The sequence below is a fragment of the Corythoichthys intestinalis genome, chromosome 19 (assembly GCF_030265065.1).
Source record: "Corythoichthys intestinalis isolate RoL2023-P3 chromosome 19, ASM3026506v1, whole genome shotgun sequence".
NCBI lineage: Eukaryota > Metazoa > Chordata > Actinopteri > Syngnathiformes > Syngnathidae > Corythoichthys > Corythoichthys intestinalis.
The window spans coordinates 3686634-3707211 of record NC_080413.1 but is presented as its reverse complement, the minus strand read 5'-3'; the positions used below and the strand labels follow the sequence as shown (position 1 = coordinate 3707211).

Sequence of the window (20578 nt, the reverse complement as noted above, 5' to 3'; positions counted from 1 at the left end):
GGCCCTGCAATGACCCAAAACACGCTTAAAAAAGTACTAGAAAATGGTTTGAGAGAATGCACTGGAGACTTCTAAAGTGGCCAGCAATGAGTCAAGACCTGAATCCTATATTGAGAGATCTGAAAATGGCAGTTTGGAGAACTTAAACTGAACTGAACTGAGAAGGCACTCTTCAAATCTCAGAGACCTGGAGCAGTTGGCAAATTCCAGCAGAACATTGTAATAAACTCATTTATGGATACCGGAAGCGGTTGTTTGCAGTTATTTTGTCAAAAGGTTGTGGTACCAAATATTAGGCTGAGGGTGCCAATTTTGTCCGGCTAATTTTTGGAGTGTGTGTAAAATGATAAAGATTTAATTTTTTTGTCATTGTCTTTGGTGTTTTTTCATTGCAAGCAAAATAAATGAAGATATTATTTTCTGGGAGAAATTGAGCATTATCTGACTGAGTTGCAGGGGTGCCAATAATTTTGGCCAGTACTGTATTTATTAACTCACCTATGCCACAATTGGACCTTTTCCAGGCCAAAGCAGGACTCTTCCCATGGTTAGAGCAGGACTCTTACGTATAACATAGTACACATCTCACAAACAATGAGACTTTTGTGTTTTTCATTTAAAGTGGTCCAAATCAATTATATTAAAAGTAAACGAATGCAAATCGCTGCTGTATTTTCAGTCTTGTAACAAGCAATGTAATTTGCTATGATCCAAGGTTTTGAACAGGCGTGATACTGGTGTGTGGCAACGGCGTACACATCTGATGTTGCTCACAGTGGTCCTCAGCGACCTTGTGTGTCTGCTCAGACACATTAAAAACATACAGGGAACATTGCCGGGGACGACCTGTATTATGAAACTTGACCCAAATTCAAAGATAGTACTGTACAAGAAAAAGCCGAGTCGTTGCTTTCAGTTGTCCATAAAGTTTTAATGAAAAATAAACAAAAACAGCCAAAAGTACCCATCGAACAAGAAAAGAAACAAGGAGATTGTAAGATTGCGGCGAGGCGAGCCAAGCTCTTATATACAGCATATTGCACTAGAAACCAAAATGGATGGACGTCCTTCCTCCGTCTTACCAGCCAACTAACTGCTTGCTACATCTGGACTGGGCCTCACAAAATGGCCGACAACGTGAAATCCTTTCAGACCACTTTGGACCCCCCCCCCCCAAAAAAAAAAAACCCATAAAAACAACCAAAAATAAGAAAAAGCGTCTCCACTGTTCAGTTCATGTAAGGACAAGTGATCACATGACCTTTTCCACTCCATTAAATTACATTCAAAAAACCCTTTAAGATACAGATTTTTTTTCTCTTAAATATCACCATGAGGAATGTCGGACATGCATTTTTTTCCGTTTTATGCCATTTACATCGATTGAAAAAAGCCCTTCAACTGAGAGTGACACAGCAGACTTGATTCAAAACGGTTTCATATATTAAAAAAAAAAAGCCACGACATTGAAAAAAGCCATCGTAGAAAAAAAAGAGCTGTTTCGGTTTGCTCTTTTCGTCTTAGAAAAAAGGGAAAAAATCCTCCATACAAATCGTGTCAAATTCTTGTAGAAAACGGAAAACAAAAAAAGACAGCAAATCACAGCACTTGACAGTTTCGATGCACTCGTTCTCCTCAAGTGATATTAAAAGACACTGAAGGCTCAACTTAAACGTCATCGGAATAATACTCGGTGACTCGTTCCTTCTCGCCCGGCGTTAGAAAAAGAGTAAGGAAGTTCAGCATGGGAGTAGAAACCAGTAAAAAAATGAAAACCGCGACCGGATGCGTGTGTTTGTACAGTGCACGTTGAGAGCGAACAGTCAAAAAACGCGGCGAAAAAAAGTCGCCCGTGCCCGGCGGGAATCGTCGTGTTTCCTCGCAAGGCACGATTTTTCAGACATTTTGATTGTCCGTCGAGTCGCGGCCACTCGTCGGGACTCGCCAGGCACATGGCTTTAGTCCGAGGAGGGGGCGGAGCTATCCTCACAAAAAGGGGGCGGAGACTTCGAGTCGGCGGGAAGTTCGGGGACGGCTCGAGTGTACTAATGTTTCGACTTTCTCGTTTTTCGTAACGGAAATATACAAAAGTTTACGTGGACTTAGCTTAAACTGAAGTTAAGTTAGACTTAACTTTAAGCTTCAGTTAACTTAAACTTAATAAGTTACGAAAAAAAGTTGACGATTTTTAAAATAATGAGAACCAATTATAACAAAAAAATTCTATTATTTATTTGTAGTATGATTAAAAAGTACTGTGCGTAAAAAAAAATTACGATAAAGCTGACATCATGGAAGGAAAAAACACAAAATTTTGTGAGATTGAAGTTGTGCTTTTAGTTGGACAAAACAAATTTTACAAACTAATTTCATGAAAATAAAGTACTATTACGAAAAGGTCACAAATTTATCCGTACATATCTAATCTGTTACGAAAGTTAGCTTAAATTTAGGTTAACATAAACTTAAGCTATGAAAAAAAGTTGATGAGAAGAACCGATTACAACAAAATTCAGTTATTTATTTGTGATATGATTAAAAAGTACAGTGCTGGAAAATTTTGCGCAAAAAAATTTGAAAGTATTACGAAAATTAGGTTATATTACGATTGAAAAAAATTACGATTAAACTGACATCATGGTAGAAAAAAAACCACAACATTTTGTGAGATTGAAGTTGTGCTTTTACAACACAAATTTTACAAAATAATTTCATGAAAATAAAGTTTTAGTTACGAAAAAAAATTGACGATTTATAAAACAACAAGAACCAATTACAGCAAAAAAATTCTATTATTTATTTGTGATATGATTAAAATTACGATTAAACTGACAAAAAAAAAAACACAAAATTTTGTGAGATTTAAGTCATTATTTTGGTTGGACAACACAAATTTTACAAACTAATATCATGAAAATAAAGTACTATGACGAAAGTTAAGTTAGATTAAACTTTAAAACAAGTTGACGATTTATAAAATAACAAGAAGCAATTAGAATTTTAAAAAATCTATTATTTATTTGTGATATGATTAAAAATTACTGTGCTGAAAATTTTGCGAGGGAAAGTCATACTTTATTACGAAAATTAGGATGTAAGATGAAAACAAAATTACGATGTAACAGACATCATTTTAGGAAAAAAATGCAAAATTTTGTGAGATTGAAATCGTGCTTTTAGTTGGACAACACAAATTTTACAAACTAATTTCATAAAAATAAATTACACAAAATTATCCGTAATTATCTTAAAAATTACTTTTGCTAAAATTTGACGCAATCCAAAAAAGTCGGAAAATTGTACTACTATTAAAAAAAAAAATCGGAAATATAATTACAAAATAGTCATAATTGAAAAAATTATCGCACTTTTAAAAAAGAAAAAAAAATCACCACAATTCATGAACAAAAAAAAAAATGAATAAAGTTGTTTCATCAACATCCAAAAATTAACACAAAATAATTTCAAAATAAGTCATTCTGAACGAGAGAAAAATATAACGAGAATGTAGTCGAAACATTAGGAGGAACAAATAACGGTGAATTTAATCTAGCCCTGTGAGGAATTTCCAAAAATCAAATGTCGGGAAAGCGTAGCCCCGCCCCCGGCCGAACGCACGATCGACAACGAGAACAAGTACGACCGTACACACCGAGCTAGCATCTGTACAGTAGCAAATATACACCCAAAATAAATAAGGAAATAAATTAACAAAAATTCCATTGCGGGAGTGACTCGACGCTGTGCTAAGCTAAGCTAAAATAAGCTAGGCTAAGCTAGAGAGCGTTCATTCCCGATTGGCTCAGCGTTGAGTGTTTGCAGGAAACAAACGACGTGGATCTCGGCCAAACGCGGAGGTCTCGCTTTGTCCAACACAAGAATCCAAATAATAATAATAATATTCATAAATGGGACTGTCGGATACTCCCTCGAAAAACGTAAAAAAATGAAGTAAAAATCATCAGTGTCTTCAAACGTTCATATTCAACACGAGAGCGAAAGAATACATCCAACTTGATGTCGATTACCGATGGGCATTGGTGACCATATTTCCTTCAGGAAAAAAATATCGTAAAACTACGAATTTTATAATTGTTAAGTCCTTGTTTACGTTCAAAATTTCAACATGTCAATCAAAAATTAAAAAATAATGGCGCCTGGAGATAAACGTGACCCGACTTTACGAGTTGTCATTTGTCTTTCGTCTTGCGATATGAGCAAAAGTTTGAGATACGAGTACGCGTCACCAACGCTAGCTAGCGGCAGCGCAGTTTGGACTTTCAAGACGATTTGTTATTTTGAGATACGAGCACAAATTTGAGATACAAGTACGTGTCACCAACGCTAGCTAGCGGCAGCGCAGTTCGGACTTTCAAGACGATTTCAGTTATTTTGAGATATGAGCAAACATTTCACATGCAAAAATGCGCCACCACTGCTAGCCAGCGGGAGCACAGTTCGGACTTTCAAGACGATTTCAGTAGTTTTGAGATGCGAGCAAAAATTTGACACCCAAGTGTGCGTCACCAACGCTAGCTAGCGGCAGTGCAGTTCGAACTTTCAAGACGATTTCGGTTATTTTGAGATACGGTCAAAAATTTGACATACAAGTAGGCGTCACCACCGCTAGCTAGCGGCAGTGCAGTTGAAACTTTCAAGACGATTTCAGTCATTTTGACATACGAGCAAAAATTTGAGATACAAGCCCGTGTCACCAACGCTAGCTCGCAGCAGCGCAGTTCGGATTTTAAAGACAATTTCAGTCATTTTGACATACGAGCAAAAATTTGAGATACAAGTACACGTCACCACCGCTAGCTAGCAGCAGTGCAGTCCGGACTTTTAAGATGATTTCAGATATTTTGAGATGCGAGCAAATTTTTGAGATACGAGTACGCCTCACCTCCGCTTGCTAGTGGCAGTGCAGTTCGGACTTTCAAGACGATTTCAGTTATTCTGAGATATGAGTAAAATAAAGTCGCATCTCAAGGAGCCACCACTTTTTTTCTTAAATGATTAATAGTGCAGTCTTTCTACAGCCAGCAGAGGGCGCTTTTACTTCGTAAATTGCCCGTTTGGAGTGCAGGACGTTTTCCGAAACTACAAATACCACATGAAATTGCTCCCTTGTCCAAAATAAAGATTGGATTTTTCAGAAAACAAACATTGAAAATCCATTTTACCCAAATTCAATTCAGTAATGAAGAAGGAAATCACAAAAAAACGCCGTTTTTAAGGGTTTCAAGTCGCCGAAAGTGGCCACTCAAGAGCCGGAAGAGGTACAATTGGATGTAAACAAACAGTATATTATTGACAAAGTTGAAGTAGTATAAAATGGAGGCGTGGCTGACGGATCGTCATGGCCGTCCTTATTCGGAAAATCGGTACGAAAGCTCTTGTAAAAAAATTGCTTCAAACTCGAGCCGAGTGGAAATAATCTCCGTAACCTGAACCCAAACAGTGATTAAAGGAACATTGGATCAAGCGGGGTACACACTTACCGATAACCGGGTCTAATTTGATCAATTTAGTGATCGTAGCTACCCGATTGTCGTTTTTGAAAAATGATCCTGAGCGATTATCCTGTGGTGTGCCGTCCGTTAAACAATTCATATGAGCAATTTAGCAATTGTAGTTGCCGGATTGTGATATTTGAAAGATTATCCTGAGTGATTATCATGTGGTGTGGTGTCTCTTGAGCAAAAATTTTGGACACTTTGGTGATCGTAGATGCCGGATTGTGATGTTTTGCAAGATTATCCTGAGCGATTATCATGTGGTGGGACATCAGTTAAGCAAGTAATTTGAGAAGTTCGGTGATCGTAGTCGCCAGATTAGGATATTTTAAAGATTATCCTTAGCGATTATCAAGTAGTGTGGTGTGACTGGTGTCTATTGAGCAAATAATTTGAGCAGTGTGGTGATTGTAGTTGCCGGATTGTGATATCTGAAATATGATCCTAAACGATTATCATGTGGTGTGGCATCTGTTTATCATATAATTTGAGGAATTTGGTGATGATAGTTCATGAATTGTCAATTTTGAAATTTTATCCTGAGTGATTATCATGTGGTGTGGCATCTGATAAGAAAATAATTTGAGCAAGTTGGTGATTGTAGTTGCCTTATTATTAATTTTGAACATTACCTTGAGTGATTATCATGTGGTGTGGAATCCGTTAAGCATATAATTTGCGTGCAAACAATTTGGCGATCGTAGTTGCTTAATTATCAATTTTGAAATTTTATCTTGAGTGATTATCATGTGGTGTGGCATCTGTTAAGCAAATAATTTGAGCAATTTGGTGATTGTAGTTGCTGAATTATAAATTATGAAATGTTATCCTGAGTGATTATCATGTAGTGTGGCATCTGTTAAGCAAATAATTTGAGCAATTTGGTGATCGTAGTTGCTTAATTATCTACTTCTTCAATTTTGAAATTTTATCTTGAGTGATTATCATGTGGTGTGGCATCAGTTAAGCAAATAACTTGTGCATTGCCAAATTGTCATTTTTCTAATTTTATCCTGATTGATTATCATGTGGTGTGGCGTCCATTTTCCCACCCCTCCCTCATATGCTCAAAAACAAGTGTAAATGTTAAACCGCAAATGAATGTTTGAAATTGAACAGTTTCTTCTTCTACTACAAAACTTCTCATCAGTCTCAATGGCGCCCTTCACAGGTCAGTCCAGGTACTACCACAACAAAATCAGTACTTGTGCACCCCGCTTGAAAGTTTCTGAAATATTGCTCATCCTCCCATTCATAAAGATTGTCCCGAGAAGTTTCGAACAAAAAAACTTCTCGATCTTGATTGTTTACGTTTCCCTGACTGCTCACAAAATGGCCGCCTGTACAATGCGACATCGTAATTCAAGTGGGCGGCCGGCGTTGTTCCGATGTTCTCAAACAGTCCAAAAAAGGGGAAGTCGAGGTCTTATTTTTTGGGGGAGGAATAAACCATAAAAAAATCGCTTTTCTCCTCTTCCTCGATGCAGTGGCGGGACAGAATCGTAAGGCATTCCCGGGACTGATGATGCGAGTTCACTTCCGAGAACCAAATCAAAGGAGCTGTACAAAATAGGTCATCTTACAAGTCATATTTCCAAAATATCTCTTCAAACTTAATGGCTTCTTCTTGAAGAAAAAAAGAAGGGTTTAGGGGAGGATGAGGGGTGAGAAAAAAACAATAACAAAAAAATCAACAAAATGCCATTAGTCTCCGTCCAGCGGTGACCGCAGTTTATCTCTTCCTCATAATAAGAAAAAAATCTGAACCCGTGTTCCATCTTACAGTGCCATCTTTAAAAAGTCCGGTCCCGTGACAGTGAGGGGTGGACAAGTGGTGGTTCAGGGGGGGCTAAACCGGGCCCTTCATCTGTTGGCCCCCCTCAGCCGAGGAACGGGAGGCGGTCTGGGGAAGAGGAAGCCCAACAGGGCCATGGTGAGGCGCATCCAGACGGGCAGGTTTTGTCGCTGCTGCCTCAGGTACTGTAAGGAGACATTTAAAAAAAAAAACGGTCTTATAGTAAACAAAAGACAATGTTTGCGGTAAAACCAGTCGCTGATTTGTGTAATATTACACGAAACTAGGGGTAGGAACCTCTGGGTCGCTTACGATGTGATACGATTTGCGAGACAAGGCTCACGATACAACGATTATCGATACATGGGAGAGGAAATCATTCTACAAAACGACTAATATATATTGCTTATCTTTGCAATAATTGGCTAACTTGCATAGCAAAAGTCCGCTAGCTTAAATGCTATTACTCGTTTATGAAAATAATCATTAGTTTTTTTCATTTAAGCTAGCAGCAGCTTTTGCTATGCAACCTATTGCATAGCTAAAGTCCGTTAGCTTAAATGCTATACAATGCTAATGTTTACAACAATTTGCTGACTTGCATAGCAAAAATCCGCTAGTTTAAATGGTATACAATGCTAATGTTTACAACAATTTGCTAACTTGCATAGCCAAAGTCTGCTAGCTTAAATGCTATATAATGCTAATGTTTACAACAATTGGCTAACTTGCATAGCAAAAGTCCGCTAGCTTAATTGCAATATAATGCTAATGTTTGCAACAATTGGCTAACTTGCATTGCAAAAGTCCACTAGCTTAAAGGCTACTAATTGTTTAATTAATCATCCGATTAATCAATTAAGAAAATAGCCGTTTTTTCATTTAAGCTATATAATGCTGATGTTTACAACAATTGATTAACTTACATAGCAAAAGTCTGCTAGCTTAAGTGCTATGTGATGCTAATGTTTACAGCAATTTGCTAAGTTGCATAGCAAAAGTCCCCTAGTTTAAATGCTATATAATGCTAATGTTTACAACAATTTGCTAACTTGCATAGCAAAAGTCCGCTACTTTAAATGCTATATAATGCTAATGTTTGCAACAATTGGCTAGCTTGCATCGCAAAAGTCTGCTAGCTTAATTGGTATATAATGCTAATGTTTGAAACAATTGGCTAACTTGCATAGCAAAAGTCCGCTAGCTTAAATGCTAATAATCTTTTAATTAATCATCCGATTAATCGAGTATGAAAATAATCGTTAGTTTTTTTCATTTAAGCTTGCAGACTTTTGCTCTGCAATAAGTTGCATAGCAAAAACCGTCTATCTTAAATGCTATATAATGCTAATGTTTACAACAATTGGCTAACTTGCATAGCAAAAGTCCGCTAGTTTAAATGCTATATAATGCTAATGTTTACAACAATTGGCTAAATTGCATAGCAAAAGTCCACTAGTTTAAATGCTATATAATGCTAATGTTCAAAACAACTGGCTAACTTGCATCGCAAAAGTCTGCTAGCTTAAATGCTATATAATGCCAATGTTTACCAGATAGTTTTTGGTGTGCACTAGATTGCTTAAATTAATTTTATTTCTGTCGACGTCCCTTAAGAGGCTCCGTATTAGTTTGAATGCAACTCCTAAACATAACCAAATTAAGTTTCATGAAACTGATCATTTTTTTTCTCTTATTTTGAAAGCCCGACGTTTAACAGGATGTTACGCTGACATCGTTTCATCTCGCGTGATTCGCAGATCGGGAGAGATGTCGCGTTCCTTAGAGTAGCGAATAATTATGACAAAAAACACAAAATTAATGTTAAAATTAATTTAAAAAAAATACAACCAGCCTTTTTTAAATCGAATAAAACATTTTAAATCAACATAATAAAGAAAAGAAAAAAAAAAGAAACAAGGTTATCATGTATTTGTTTTAAACTAGCGTGGCCCCAACTTGAATCATTACTGATGAGCACGAGTTCAAAAGAAAGTGTTGTGAGATGTATAGTACATGTTTTTTCAATTTTTTTGAAACATGACTTTTGACAGGATCTGACACTGGGGTAACCCTAAATTGTATGAATTTTGCCAGGCAGATTCTAGTTGCAAGTAGTTGTTGACAAAGACAATGCAAAACACAAAAACAATACCATAAAGATCTCCTCTACCCCAAAAAAAAAAAAAAAAAAAATTGGTGCTAGCACAAAACCTTTGTTTTACAATCTAAACTCGACCGATTTTGTTGGGGCGTCAACTCAATTTTTTGTAGCCAGATAAAAAAGCGTATTCAGTGGGCGCATGATGAAAAACAAAGTATCTCCCGACTCGACGACGGCGCTGCTCCCACTCTCCTCGGAACGTTGCATCCGGTTGCGTAAGCGACCTATCTCTCGGCTCGCCACGGGCTATTTGGTGCCGAAGCGCTGCGCTCAACCGAGTTGAACCGCCGCTGTTAAACGGAAGACTAATTGTCCTTAATTGCCTTAATTCGACTCCGCTGAGCTTATTTAAACAGTAGCCCAGATTGGCGCAGCATTTTTTCACGAGTCGCCACATTACAGGTGTCCAAACAGAAGCTACATTTTTCACAGCCAGCTGTTTCACAGCAGTCAACCTCACGTTTTCAGTCATTTTAAAGGATTTCGACTGATTTTTGGACACCCAAACGTATCAAAAAGGTTCATTTTTACTTAGCAGGAGTACAACATGCGTCGGTTTCATCAAAATGCAGCTGTTTTTCCTCAGAAAACTCAATGTGTAACAATTACAGAACTAAAATGGTGCATTGCTGCCATCTACTGGTATTAGTGCATCGGTTAAACTGTTTCATTTTTTAAATTATATAAATTCAAATAAATGAAAAAATAAAAATGTGAATATTTGTTTTGTTTATATTTGATCAAGTTAAAAATCAGGAATCATTATTATGAATTCATTTGTTGTTTTTGTTAAATCAAAAAATAGAAATATTTTTGTTTTTTATGGCTCTATTAAAAAATATATATTTTTAAATAAATCACATTTAATGGATTTAAAAATGAATATCTAAAAAAATTAATTTTTTGTATGTTTTTTTAACTTAAATGTTTTTTTTTGTTGTTTTTCTTTTTATAATGATTAGAAATAGTATTGAAATAAATGAATGAAACTAGGTATATTTCAGTTTTTTTATTGTTCTATTTAAAATAATTTAAAAAAATAAATCACATTAAATGGATTTAAAACATTTGATAAAATATTATTAAAATAAATTAATAAAACCTTGAATATTTCCAGTTTGCTTCTTTTTTGTTATTTTTTTTATAAAGTTAAAAATATATGAATAAAAATGCTTCTTTTTGTTTTTCTTTTTTTTATTATAATTAATATATTCCTACTTTTATTCATTTATTATTAAAATGATAATAAATGAATAAAACTAGGAATATTTCAGTATTTTAATTGTTCTACTGAAAATATATTTTAAAAATAAATTACATTGAATGGATTTGAAAAGATTTGATTAAATAATATATATACTTTTTTAACAAAAAAAAAATGCTGCCATCTACTGGTATTTGTGCATCAGTTAAACTGTTTTTGGGTCGTATTTTAATTTGAAAATAATAATAATGAAATGAATAAAGAAAACCTTGAGTATTTCCATTTTTCTTCTTTTTTGTTAATTTTTGAAAAATTGAAAAATAATTTTTGTGGGTGTTTTTTGTGTTTTTATATTTAAAAAAATAGCACTGATATAAATGAAAAATGTTTTAATATTTCTGTTTTTTTATTTTGTTCTATTTAAAATCAATATTTTAAATAAATCACATTTAATGGGTTTTAAAATAAATTTGAAAAAATTATAAACATTTTTTAATGTAGAAGAAATAAAATAAGAAATAATTAACAAACACTGAAAAAGAATATTTACTACTACGCTCCACAAAAAAAAAAAAAAAAAGCATCAACAATTAAATGCCTATCAGAATATCTCTCGATTAATTTGATCATCTGTTAGTTGTCAAATTAATTTTGGTAACGAGCCTTTATTTGCTGCTTTATTTTTGTGCTTCAAGTTTATTTACGTTTTTTCCAGTTAGATAAACATAACGTAACAACGTAAAGTAATCTATTCGATCTTGGAGGGTGACGGCAAATGAACGCTCCCGGTTCAAACAGTTTGGATGTCTATCGCCGTCAGACACGGTCGACAAGCTCAGGAATGCAAAAAGTTATTCCCTGCTTGAAAAAAGCTACTAATGAAGCGAAACAACGCGCTCTTATCTAGCACTCGTGAACCGCACAAGTCATCTATTGTGGCCCGTCGTCATCGCGCTGCTGACTTTTCCACAAGCGGGCGGCTATTTTTAGCCCAGCGCGCGACCCCCCCCTCTTTGTCTCTACCACGCCTTGTTGTCAACAGGACAAAAGCCACTGATAACAAACGGGACTCCGCTCCTAGATACTCATTAACCAACTTTGTGATAGCGTGACTTGACTTATCAAGAGGCAGGCCAACATCTCCGCCCCGTTATGACTGTAAACACGGATACAGTACAAGTGCGGTGAGGTTTTGTGTGTGCGGCAATGTCAACGCAGTACAGCGTGTCTTTGTAAAGGAAGGAATGTACTCGTGACATAGAAGAAAAGAACATATGGTATCAATCAGGCTGCAATTAGAATAAATGAGGTTGTTTATGTCCAGTATTATATGAGTTACTGCTGTTTATGGAGATAGATGTCCGGTACATTTAATGCGATTTTTTTGATAGTTGATTACCGTAATTTTCGCACTATAAGACGCACCTGCCACCCACTAAATTTGGCACGAAAACGGCATTTGTTCATAGATAAGCCACACTGGACTATAAGCCACATCTGTCCTCACTGTATTATGGGATATTTACACCAAAAAGATATTAACACTGTTGATATCCAACATGCCTCCTAGCATGCATTGCAGCACTAAAGATGTAAATAACAATCAAAATTCATGTTCTGTGCTAATTATTTCTTCAGTTACTGTTCCAGTTGTTTCATTAATTGCCATTTAGGTATTTGGTAACACTTTATTTGACAGTGGCGCCATAAGACAATCATAACAGTAACATGACACTGTCATGAGCTTTAATGAATGCTTATAACAGATCTCATTTAGTGTTATCTGGTAAATTATCTCACTTTTAAATGGATGTAAAAGATCCAAACTGGACATAAATGGAGTTAGTAACACAATTTGCCGGATGACACTTAATGACATCTGTCATAAGCATTCAGTAATGCCCATGATAGTGTCATGTCATTAATATGACCGTTTTATGACGCCACTTTCAAATAAAGTACCAAATACAATGACAAGCAAATTAATGAAACAACTGGAACAGTAACTGGAGAAATAATTAGCACAGAACATGTATTTTGATAGTCATTTACATCTGTAGCGCTGCAATGCATCCTAGAAGGCATGTGTTGCATATTAACCCAGATAAATCAACAATTAAGCCGCACTGGACTAGAAGGATTCAAAATGAATGAAAAAAAGTAGCGGCTTATAGTCCGAAAAATACGGTAATCGTTTTGAGACGTTTTGGCTGTCAAAGTTGTTGTTTTTGGAGCATGTAAGCAAATATTGTCATTTGTTGTTTTTTTAAAACATCTTTAATAAATAAGAAGAAAGAAAAGGAAATTGTAAACATTGTTTTTAATTTTATCTTCCTGTTTTTATGTTTATTAAAAAATATACTTTAAATTAAATAACAAAAGGGAAGAAAACTGGATTTTTATCTATTTATTTATTCAAGCATTATAATAGCAAATATGCTCTTATTTTAATGTTTTTAAACATATTATAAAAATAAAAATAGAACTGTACTGTAAAAATTGCCATTATCAATTATTTTTTGCCATATTTTTGTTTAATTTATTAAAAATAAAACAAAAAAACTGTATTCATCTTATTAATTTATTTGAATTTGTATTATTTTTTTCCAATGTAAAAATTAAATTACAATTATTTTGTTTTTGAGAATTACAATAGTAAATATTCTTTTTTTTTCTTAATTTAAATGAAAAATAAAACTATAATATTGTTTGTTTTAACAAAATTTCCCCTTTTTATTCTACTTCCTATTTTTCATATTTTATTCATTAAAAATACTTTAAATTAAAAAACAAAAAGAAAAAAAACAGTATTCATTTTATTTTTTTTCTATTTCATTTTTTTTAATGGATGAAACCAACCCACTTATTGCTGATTACTAAAGAAAAGAAACCTTTTTAATACAATTTTTTTCTACAATACTTCATTAAAAAATCTGTCCAAATATTCCAAAAATGGTTGCCATTTTGTAGTACTCTGCTTTCTAGCAGTGAAGGTGCTACAACCCAACCGTTGACCCCGTTTGCGAGGATGGGAGAATTGCTCACCAGATCAATGTGATCCTGCTGGAACTTGTCTCCGATCTCCCGTAGTTTTTGTCCGATTTGCACCTCCATGCTCACCGCTGCCTCCTGTCGGGCGGGCCTCTCCGCCATTCTGTCGTCCTCTTCCCGCCGCCGCCCGTCTTCCTCCATCGCAACTCGCCGGTCCCCCCGATCCTCCATGGGCTCGAACTGTGCGGGGAAGTGCGAGGGTAGCGCGGCGTTGCCTGCAGAATATAGGTTCATTTAATTAATTTCTTTCAAAATCATCTTTTTTTGTAACTATCTTTTTTTTCCCCAAAAAAATTCTTTAAGTCCTTAGGATTTAGGGCTGGGGGGGGGGGGGGGGGGGGGGGGTCAAAATTATTTTAATAATTCAAAAAAGTGAAAAATTTTATTAGGCTTTAAAATATTAAATTATATATATATTAAAAATTTTTTTAAATTTATTATTAATCAACAAGTCTCAATTTTCAGCTTGATTTTTTTAGTCAAAACTGTTAGTGTTCATTTTTTAAATTAATATTTGCAATGATTTTTTTAAATCAATCAAAATGTGCAATTTGGGGGGGGGGGGTGTTAAATCTACAGTTTTTGAGCATGCAGTTTTTGGTTAGACTCAAATATTTTAATTCATTCTTTTTTCTTTTTTTAAATCAAAATGTATTTGGTTTGTTATTGTTTTCAAAAAATTCATCCAAAGTTCTCATGTTTTTAGCAATTTTTTTTTTACACTCAAAATCTGTGTAATTTGGGGGCGGAGGTTCAATTATTTTTTGGTGAGTGTGTTTTTTTTTTAATTGCACCAAAATTTCAAAAAACTTAAATATTATTTTATTAAGCTTTAAAATATTTTTTACAATCAAATATGCCTTTTTTTTTTGGGGGGGGGGGGGGGGTCAATTTTTGGTCAGATTCATATTTTTTTTTAAAAAATTTTTATTTCATCTATCAAAAAGTCTCAATTTTCAGCTTGTGTTTTTTGGTCAAAATTATGTTTGTTCATTTTTTTAATTAATATTTGCAATGATTTTTAAAACAATCAAAATCTGCATTTTTCATGGTGGGGGAACAATTTATTTCTATTCAAAATCATACATATTTTTTTTTTGTGTGTGTGTGTTTTTAATCAAATACGCATCAAAATTCCAAAAAAGTGAAATATTTTTTCAATAGTGAAATCAAATCTCATTTGTTTTTGTTCCGTTTCTGGTCCAATTTGTATAGCTTAATTTTTTTTCCCCCAAAATATTTTAGTCATTTTTTGGGTTAAAATTGTATTTTTTTTTTTTCCCACCGAATTTAACCAACCAAATATTTAAAAACTCATTGGCTGCCATTGACGACAATACTCGTCCAATCCATTTGAAATGGATTGGACAAACATTGAACAATCATGTATCAGTACCATTGACGGCGATAGAGGTCCAATCCATATTGACTGGGAAGGTTGACAGCAAAATGGATTGGATGTCAATGGCACCGAACGAGTTAAAAATTAAAACGGTCTACCCTTCCGCCCAGCCTCTTTGAAAACATCTGTTTACATCACCTAACAGCTTTTGTGTAATGTAATGAAAGCTAGCTTGGCGCGTATTCATGTACTGTATACACAAAGGTGCACTTAACCACACAAATAAATCCGGCCGCTCAACTTCTCTATTGTTTTACGACGTCCTAATCAAATCAGTGTGACATCACCCTAAGTGAATTGCGAAGAAGCGGCGGCGCGTTGCGTTTGTTGACTCAGCGTCACGGCGCTGGCGCTAGCGCTATTGTCCGTCTGTCGTTAGCTCCGTCGCTCGGCGTAATCTCAACCAGTAATGGATGTCACGCTCTTGGCCGCGTTCCATGTTCGCGCGCAAGGCGTCGGGCACATGACATGATAAAAAACAAGAACCTGAATTCCCATGGAGTCGCTAGCCGGAGGCGACGGGTAAACTCGGTGACTCGGCCCGAGGAAAGTAAGCGAGTTCACTTGAGCGTTAATGAGATGTTTTTGCTACTCTGCTTTTCTCACTGTCTTTAAGTGAGGTCAATCGTTTCCTTTAACAGGATTTGGGGAAAAACCTGTTCCAGAAAGGGTGTTTTTGAATTTGCACGTTTTTTTTTTTGTCAATTTACAAGTAAATCAATTGGATTATTGGGCATTAAATTCTATGGAGCCGTGCTATTTTTAGTCCTCATCATCTGCCATTGACAAGTCCAATTCATTAAAATAAAAAATATACGAAATCATATCAGATGTTTGGCGTCAAACTAGTTTTTCTTGTTAGAAAATGTGTTGTGGCTGAAACCGGGGTTTTCCCTTAACTAGTCAATTAAGTTAATTTTAATCAGTTTAAAGTGGTATAATGAGGTTAAATTACAAATGTTTTCCAAGAATGCTCCTGAAATTACGGAAAATTAGTATTCTGCTTGAACACAATATCTAACTTTAACCCACTGGCTGACATTAACGATGAGAGATGTCCAAGCCTTTGGAAGTTGGAAAGTTAGCAGTGAATAATATACTGTTTTATATTGAGGTAATCTGCGTATGTCTGTTTTAGTGCTGTGGCAATTAATCGATTAACTCGAATAATTCGATTAGAAAAAATCTTCGAGTCAAATCTTGCTGCTTTGAGTATTCGTTTAATGAGAGTGGCATTGTAATGGTTTGTTTTGAAAGTGTTTGCATTTAGTTTTATTGATTTAGATGGCTACACTGCCCTCTGATGGCAAAGGGGAATATGACATAACTCATTTAACATGGCTGAATCCAGCTGCTCCCTGTTAAGACAAACATAAGGTAAGTTTTTGTTTCAGCTAACATGTATGTTTATGCATTTGTAATTTAGTTTACAGTTATATTTAGCCGTTTTTGTAGAATATGTGTTTGGACAATTTTTTAAGAGCCTTGTAAAAAAAAAAAGTTAGCATTTTATAACATTTAAGCTAGCGTAGGTTTGCTATGCAAGTTAGCCAATTTTTCTTTTTTTGTACTTAGGATCCTCGTTTATTCATTTTTTTTTAATATCATTTGAGGCTTAGCTCGAATATTTGAATTTATTTTCAAATAAAAGTGCAATTCTGCATAGTTTGAAGAAACACTCGGGAATTTTATTTTGTATTTTAATGCTCTTTTGAAAGTGCAATCTGAGCAAGCCTTTGTTTTACATCTCCTAAAATTGATTCTGCAACACATTAAATGTCCCTAATCCGAATATGTGATGTGAAACGGAAGCGGTGATTCCATTTTGGGGTAGTGAGGTCAAAGGTCACAGAGGTTAGACAAGGAATTTCGCAATAACGAGAATGGATTAGGATATTTAACTCAAATTTGCAGGGTGGGTGATATGATGAGATGAGAAAGTGTCAAAGATCAAAGGTCATCGAGGTCAGGGAGGGAATTTCACGACAACTTGAGAATGGATTAGCCTATTTAAGACAAATTTGCAGGGTAGGTGACATGACAAGAAGAGAAAGGGTTAAAGATCAAAGGTCATAGAGGTCAGAGAAGGAATTTCGCGATACTTTGAGAACGGATTAGCCAATTTCAGTCAAATTTGCAGGGTAGGTGATATAATAGGTGAAAGGGTCAAAGGTCATAGAGGTCAGAAATATGGCGATGCTTTGATTTTGGGTGCTTCGGTGTAAATCTGCTCTGTCATTGTGCTCTTCTGGTTTATTTGGACTTTTATGAGTTATTAGGAAAACTCAAATAATATTTCTAAAAATTGTTTGCATTGTTTCTACACTTAAGTTTAAAATCATGAAATAAAATGCAAATATCAGACTAAAATAACCTAAAATGCTAATATTATTTAATACCCATTTTAGTATTGATGCCATTGACAGGGTTAGATGTCCAATCCATTTGAACTAGGAAGACTGGCACTGAAAATTAAGTCATATATTCATTTTTTTCTATTTATTTAGTCTATTATTATTTTTATCAATGACCCAAGTAATATTGCCGATGTTTTTTACTAATTTATCTTGCGTTAAATTATCTTTTTCCCCTTTTCAATGTTAACATTTGTCAAATTAATTGTAATTATCAGACAAAAATATGTAGTGAATGATCATGTTTCAATGCTATTGACAGCGATTGATGTCCAATCCAACTCTGGATTGGACGTCCACCACCGTTAACGGCAGTCGATAACTCGATTAGGAAAATACACTACAATTCTTACCGTGAAAAGGCAAGTTGCACGCCAGCGCGCTAATGCTGTTGTTGTTGTTGTTGCCGCTAACGCCGGTGTTCCGTTGCGACTCCGCTTCGTACTTTGGCTCCCAGAAAGGCGTTCCGCGGAACTGCGAGACGGGCCGCGACGTGTCCTCCTCCTCATCGTCCATCAGACGCCTCAGCGGTAAGCTCCCTGCGGACACAAGGCATGGAAACTTTTGAACCTGCGCTACATGTGCTACATTGTTATGAAGGGAAACAGAAAAAGGAAATGAAAACTAGCGTGCGTGTTATCAGCGGAAACTTTGCCCGCAGGCAGATGGAAAATGATCTCAGCGTGTCAACAACAACAACAAAAAAAATCGTAATAAATCATTAGTCACCGTAATGTCTGCTAAGAGGCTTATATGCTTCTGTGAGGTAATGCTAAAAAAACAAACGGCACGCGGCTTAGCATGTTGCTCATCCCTTTCTGAAGGAATGTATGGAAAGACCCCGCGTGGGCGGATGCGGTGGGTGGCCAGATTTCCTCAAGCTGTGCACGCCGACGTGCCAAACGTGGATTTTAGCGCTAGCCAAAACATCCACACAGGTGCCTTTTTCGCGACCTCGACAGCGGAACCGTACGATTCCGACTCTGTAGATTAGCTGTACTCGTGTCAGCTATTTTTGGCGAACACGTTGACACTGAAGGGCAAACCGCACCCCGGCTTGGCTCTTTCCTCACCACGTATGCATATCGCTACCCCCACTAGTTTTATTCAACTCTTGGTTCCTGAAATCTGCACTACTTTCAGTCGATTTGTGTGACTCATGTGGAGATAATGGCCCTCCACTAAACGTTCAAGCGCTCTTTCCTCATTGGCACCGAGCCGCCGTCTGCCCACAATCTCTTCATCTTTCTCCATTTTTTTTCACATCTCCTGTCTCCTTTTGTTGAGATAGCGCAGACAAACGGGGCCAGGCTGACTGATCGTGATAAACACGGAGACGGCTGAAACTGGATACACTGGTATTGTGTTGAAGTGAGTTATCTCCGAAGTGTACATCACCAAAACAATGACTAAATACGCGTTCGAGTGCCTGCTCTGCTTGAGGAAAAATCCATGCAAAATCGACTAAGCAATTTGAGTCAAGAGCGCACTCGGGAAGTTTAACATACTCTAGCCGCAATCTGAACCCAGTCTGGTCGGGTCCATGGTGTCAGACACATTAAAATCGTCAGAATTCAGAAGCGTGGCCAAGAGTGGCCCCCGGGGCAGGAGGGCAGTCCTGCCAGCCTCCACAAAGCTGGAGCATCGAGTGTCTCCCTCTGCTGCTCCATCTGTGCACTGGGCTCGAGTCCATAAATGGTTCAAACCTCACTGGATATCAAAACAGGAGGATATATAATAACACTGATAACCTAATAACCCATTAAACTCTGAATTGAGCTCATATGACGTAATCACAACTGGAAGGCAAAAAAAAACAAAACAAAAAAAATTAATAATTATTAGAAAATAGTGAGTTGGTCAAGTTAAAGCGGTTCAGACAAGGGCATCCGGAGGTCCACCGGCAACTCGCGGAGTCGTAACCCGCATGAGAGCGCTCCATGCCGGGATGGGTCCGAGCGTGACCCCACCCCAACAACACCACAAAAAACGACATTCAACAGCATTTGAACATATTTTCAGAATTAATAACCGCTTTAATTCCGAATACTAAACATGTTTTACATTTAACAGACACAAAAACAAACAAAACAGACCGAGCATTGTAGCAGGACTCGCCATTTTGTCAAATTTCACCAGTGTTAAGATACTTGTTATTAAGTCGTCTTAACAGTTAAATGCACAAAAAGACGCCAAAACTGTCAAACTCGTGCGGGTAAGTTCACGTTCGAGTGTCTTTACGTGACTTCAAACTAGATGGAAAGCTAATTTAAAAACTTTTAATGACAATAACAAACGACTTTAGGAAAGGGGGCGACGAGCGCTGCCCGTGGGGGCGTTTGGTCGCCGTAAACGGGTGAAACTAACTCAACAACAACTCCAATAAAAGTCGCTTATAATCAACAACATGACAAAAACAAGTCCCTTTAAAAGCGCACTCACACCCCTTCCTTTAATAATTTAGTCGCCCACACTCCAGGCGAGTGCACCCCGGACCCCTCGTCTTTGCCCGGGCATGCCCACCGCACTGGCCGCCTTCGTGCATTCTCCACCGGCGTTGTTTTTCCAAATCTTCGCCAAAAAGAAAGTGGGAAACTCACCGCCAGTAAAAGCGCTTTCCGTTCTAATGGGTGGTATCTTGACAAGTGGGTTCGTTTTTTCCCCAATAGACTCGCATTAGCTCCGTTCCTTGCTTGACGGCGGCTTGTAGTGCGTTTGGCAAGGGGCGGGCGACGGCTTGTGTTTTGCCCGAGTTTCCTGGAGACTCCGCCCGCCTCGGTTACTAAAGCACACCCCTTCCAGCTAGTGGAAGAGTGGAGGGTGGGGGGAGAGAAACGCTAGAGGCACTGTTTTTGAAAAACACATCATACATGAGCAGCTCGATCAAATATATATCTCATTTACAACCTTTTAGGAACATATACAACACTGAAACAGCCATGTATTTTGCCCTCAAAAGCTTGCCTTATTCATTTTTTGCAATATTCTGTGAGTAGATAGAAAAAATGGCTGTGAATCTTTGTTGCAGGGAG

The 20578-nt window shown here is 36.6% G+C and overlaps 1 protein-coding gene across 1 annotated transcript; it reads right to left on the bottom strand.

Annotated features, from left to right (window-relative positions):
* Nucleotides 1-910: 910 nt before the first annotated feature.
* On the bottom strand, nt 911-20276 carry bmf2 (BCL2 modifying factor 2). The gene is made up of 4 exons (XM_057823507.1): nt 20147-20276; nt 17900-18085; nt 13725-13945; nt 911-7496 (listed from the first exon to the last, which is right to left on the bottom strand). Exons 2-4 carry the CDS (start codon nt 18060-18062, stop codon nt 7380-7382), a joined length of 501 nt encoding a protein of 166 aa, XP_057679490.1. The 5' UTR covers nt 18063-18085; nt 20147-20276; the 3' UTR covers nt 911-7379.
* Nucleotides 20277-20578: the final 302 nt, after the last annotated feature.